At 34.8% G+C, this 4,773-nt stretch overlaps 1 protein-coding gene across 1 annotated transcript; it reads right to left on the reverse strand.

Moving 5' to 3' along the window:
- Nucleotides 1-359: 359 nt before the first annotated feature.
- On the reverse strand, nt 360-3,186 carry LOC125858424 (probable inactive receptor kinase At1g48480). Its single transcript, XM_049538198.1, has 2 exons — nt 1,672-3,186; nt 360-1,267 (listed from the first exon to the last, which is right to left on the reverse strand). Exons 1-2 carry the CDS (start codon nt 3,047-3,049, stop codon nt 660-662), a joined length of 1,986 nt encoding a protein of 661 aa, XP_049394155.1. The 5' UTR covers nt 3,050-3,186; the 3' UTR covers nt 360-659.
- Nucleotides 3,187-4,773: the final 1,587 nt, after the last annotated feature.

Consider the following 4,773-nt stretch of genomic DNA (forward strand, 5'->3'; position numbering starts at 1 on the left):
AAAATAAAAGAAAAAGGTACCTAGACCCCAAGAGGCATATTTCTTTATGCCATCATCCAACTTCCAAGAAAGACAAGTAGTAATTACTTTAATTAAGACTTGGATAAAGTGATAAGAGATCATCAAAAACGAAGTAAAAGAGGGTACACAATCCGTGAAACCAAAGAAACTTTGTCCTGATCCACAAACAAAGCATGACAATCCTTGGTAGAGAGTGCTTCCCTTGAATAGTCGAGGTTCAATGAAATTACAAGACACCGGGTGGGAAACAAAAAAAAAAACTTCACTAATTTACTACTACTACCAAACAACAAACCTCCTAAAGGTGGGTATTAAGTTCTCAACAAAGTTGGTTAAAGTGAAAGCAAAGTAAAGGCTGAAAGTAATAATTACAGCAACCATTATCCACCCAACAAGAACAAATGGTACAGAGAATGGCCCCCCACACAAAGGAAAATGAAAAGGGCTCTAGCTCAACTACAATGGAGAACTGAGAAAAAAGAAAGGGGCATAAATTGTTAAAATTTAAATGAAAGAAGATAGGCCCTACTAACCAACAGAAAGCATTAAAGTTTAATATGCTTAAATGGGGTTCTGTAAATTGGTGATGGTGCTTCTTTAGTTCAAGTACTGCACATGTAAAAGGACTAAGGACCACCTCAATCAGATTCATTGACAGAGTCAGACTGTTCTTGAGTAACCCGCAAGCTTGAGAGACAGAGCTCTTGAATTCGCTCAACGACAGCGGACATAGAAGGTCTGTGGTCGGGATATTGAGTCGAGCAATCTATTGCGAGCTGCAAGAGTTGCACCATTTCTTCCTCAACACTCTGGTACCTGAGAAGCTCAATATCAAAAACTTGTGAAGTCCATTGGTCTTGAACGATGGACTGCACCCATCTTGGCAAGTCAACACCTTCCTCATTCAGGAGGGCATGAGTGGGTGCCTTCCCAGTAAGAAGCTCCAGAAGCAATACACCAAAGCTATATACATCTGCCTTTTGAGAAACTCTGCGTGGGTCGGTTACCTCTGGAGCACGATATCCAGCAACTCGAGTTGGGGAAGTTGGAGGTCCAACCAGCTGGGCTAGGCCAAAATCTGACACTCGTGCATCATATGATTTGGTGAGAAGAACATTGGATGATTTAATGTTCCCATGGACGTTTGAACCTTGGGAGTGCAGGTATTCAATGCCCCGAGCAGTGCCAAGGGCAATGCCTGACCTGACTTGCCAATCCAGTGGAGTCTTGCCAGCCCCCTTATTTCCTGGAAAATAACAGAGCTTAGTAGTGAATAGCACGAATAAAATTATAGCAAACATCTTACAATCTATTAGCAATTTAGTAAGTTTCCGAGTTTCACAGGCTATAAAAGCAACATTTCACAGATACAACTCTACCAAATCTAGAGAAATGAGAGGACATTATCAATAATTGAACTCGTGCTTTTAAAATTCATCGAAAAGAAATGTTCAAATTCATACGAAATGCAACACTTCAGTTAGATGTTCTCCCACAAAAAGATGCATTGCATGTAGTACTACAATAAGCTAACAAGTCCAACTAACCAATCCACAGACTAAAGCAAGAAAAGCAATAGAGATTGCCCTCAGATATTTACAACAACAAAAAATCATCAATTTATAAGGAAAGAGTATGACTTGGACTCACCATGAAGAAGTGCAGACAAGCTTCCCATTGGCATGTAGTCATAGACAAGAAGCTTTTCCTCCCTGCTGTAATAATATGCCCTAAGAGGAACCAAATTCTCATGATTCATTTGTCCAACTTTATCGATTTTCTCCCGGAACTCCATATCAGATATGGTTACATCCTTCAATCTCTTAACAGCTACAACTGTGCCCATCTCCAACACCGCCTTGTAAGCTGTTCCAAACGTCCCCTTCCCTAAAACCTCAGCTGAAGCTCTCAACAAATCCTCCAAATCAAACGATCTATCAGACCCGAAAAAGATCAGCTTTTTAATGCCATTTCCGCCGATCTCTCCTCCCTTTCCAGTAGCCGTCATTGCAGCAGCAGCAGCTGCCGCCACTGAATACCCATTATTTCCACCACCACCATTTTCAGCGTCCACATTGGACTTCTCCGCAGAAAGTTCTGTTTCCGGATGCTTATATGTAGCTACATCAACGGACCTCGCATTGTTACCAGACCTCTTTCTACACAATACAAACAAAATCAACAACAGAAGAAGGAATCCCAGTACAGATCCAACAACAATGCCAGCAATTGCACCACCAGACAACTTCTTTTTCTTATGCGCATTCCCAATTTCAATCCCACCAGTAGCTATAGCAGGCTGAGTCGCTTCCCCAGGACAAACCTCAAGCGGCTTCCCACAAAGTGAATTCCCACCAAAAGCACCAGCAGGCATTCCTTCAAGACTCTTCGGAATAGACCCATTTAAACTATTACCAGAGACATCAAATTGTTCAAGCTTCGAAAGCTTTAACTCCGGAATAGACCCAGAAAACTGGTTGTTTTCAAGCAAAAGTGTCCTCAAACGAGTCAAATTGTTAAACCCAGAAGGTATTTCTCCAGAAAAATTGTTATTAGAAAGATCTAAACGAACCATTAAATGAAGCGTGAAAAACGAAGAAGGTATAGAACCAACAAATTCGTTATCCTGAAGGTAAAGATTACGAAGCTCAACAAGTTGAGAAATATCAGAAGGAAGAGAACCCGAAAGCCGGTTAAAACGTAGACTAAGCGTCTTAACTCGAGTAAGATTCGAAATGGTATTCACCGGAATCTCACCGGAAAGTGACGCCGCCGGTAACCGGAGAACAGTAACACGGTTATTCTCACATAAAACACCAGCCCAATTACATGGGGTTGCATTAGAAACATTCCATAACATAGTACGACCACCCACGGCGGCGCGTAACGCCAGTAAAGCATCCCGGTCGGAGTTCAGATCTGCAGAACTCGTTATACTGTAAAAAAGAACAAAAAACAGCAACATTGACAGCTTCTGCATCATAGAAACTCGATAAAAACCCAACATTATGCCTGAAAACTTATACATTCATACTAGAAAAACGAAGAATTGAAAAGAAGAAAAGACAAAAAAAATCAAGAAAGCTGCTGTAGTAAGCGTTTTGCTTTTGTTGTTGGCTGATATTAGGAAGGGGATGAAGTGACACTGGTTTCTTGTTTGTTTTTTTATTATTGTGGGGGGAAAGTAGATAAAATTAAAAATCCAGGGTGTAAAATGTAATAAATGAAAAAGAAACCCTAGCTGTTTTTTATTTTTTTATTTTTATTTTTCTGATTTTGGTCAACAGCTAGCAGAGTTGATGGGTATAATTAAGTATAAAGAAAGTGGACTGTTTTATGCTCTTACGAAAAAACAGTGAGGGGTCCTATACTTTTTATCTTCTCCGCTCCTATTTATATATCGTTCTTACAAAAAATTAGATGGTCATTATTCTCTCAATAATAATTGTCATAATTTTTTTTAGAGTCAAACTATAAGAATTTTGATTAATATTAATTTACAAAAAATTGCAATTTATAGTACTTTTTATATAGTTTTTGAATATCTAAATTTCATGTTTAGAATATCGAATTAATATAATCTAATTTAATTTTAAAATTTAGTCAAATTGACTTTCGAAAAGCGCAATATGACAATTAAAAGTGAACGGAAGGAATAGTATTTGTCACTTGACAAAATCAATGCATAAATGATATTATTCTTTCTATTTTACACTTAAAAGTTATTAGCTTTGATAGTATGAATTTTTAATTAAAACTAAATGATTAATTCAAATTAATTGAATATTTTTTAATTAATTAAAATAAATTAATTTATTGAAAAATTTGACTTCAAGAGATACTAAATAAAACTATGAAGATAAAGTTACATAGTTTCTGAAGATACGTAAAATCTAAAATGATAACATATCAATAAAAACGGAGGGAGTAAATTTTTTAGCATATTTTTTTCTATTATTCCTTTCAATTCATATTATAATAAAATGTTTTTTATTTTTTTTATATAACAAGATTGTCTTATTTAGATAAATAAATGAGTTTTTATAATTAGAAAAACCATACTATTAATGACTCTTTAGGAGCGAGTAGAGGAAATTACATACTATAAATTGAGTGATCTTGAATTTTTAACCTCCAAAAAATCTTCAAGAGTCAAAGCTAGCGTTTGATCATAGATTTGAGAAGCAGATTTGAAAATCTATTTTCAAATGTTTGTTTGACCAAAAATTTTTACCAAAGTTTAAAAAGAAAACAAATATTTTTAAAATTCACTCACATAACATAAAAAAAATTCAAGTAAATTTAAAAAATCACAACTTCAATAACTTAAAATTTTAAATTTTAACTTCAAAATCTATAAACATAAAAAAGATAAAATTATTATTTATTAAATAAAATTTGTTAAATTTGAAGTTTTGTGATCTAAATTCAAACCACTTATTTCATGATTATTTTTGTAAATTGCCTAATTTTTTTAAGGGGTATGATTGAACTAAAAGTATATCATATAATATGAATCGATACGAATATAATTTATGGACCTTTCTTTTTTCTTTTATGATGTTCAGCTTTTGTCATAGAATTTCTTGATTGGATAAAAAGCTTTAAAGACTTTATTTTATTTTTTTTAATGAAAAAAGCAGCTTCTGCAACTTGGACTATCTGTTCTTTTGAATTTCTTGATCTGGGGTTCTCTTTTTATTTATTTCTCTCACTTTTTTAAGGTTGTTTGCCAATAAATTATTTAAACGA

Source organism: Solanum stenotomum, chromosome 3 (assembly GCF_019186545.1).
Source record: "Solanum stenotomum isolate F172 chromosome 3, ASM1918654v1, whole genome shotgun sequence".
NCBI lineage: Eukaryota > Viridiplantae > Streptophyta > Magnoliopsida > Solanales > Solanaceae > Solanum > Solanum stenotomum.

Coding starts and splice junctions, on each gene's coding strand:
- LOC125858424 (XM_049538198.1), bottom strand. CDS start 3,049: ATGTATAAGTTTTCAGGCATAATGTTGGGTTTTTATCGAGTTTCTATG. Junction 1,268..1,671: donor CTTGTCTGCACTTCTTCATG/GTGAGTCCAAGT, acceptor GTTATTTTCCAG/GAAATAAGGGGGCTGGCAAG.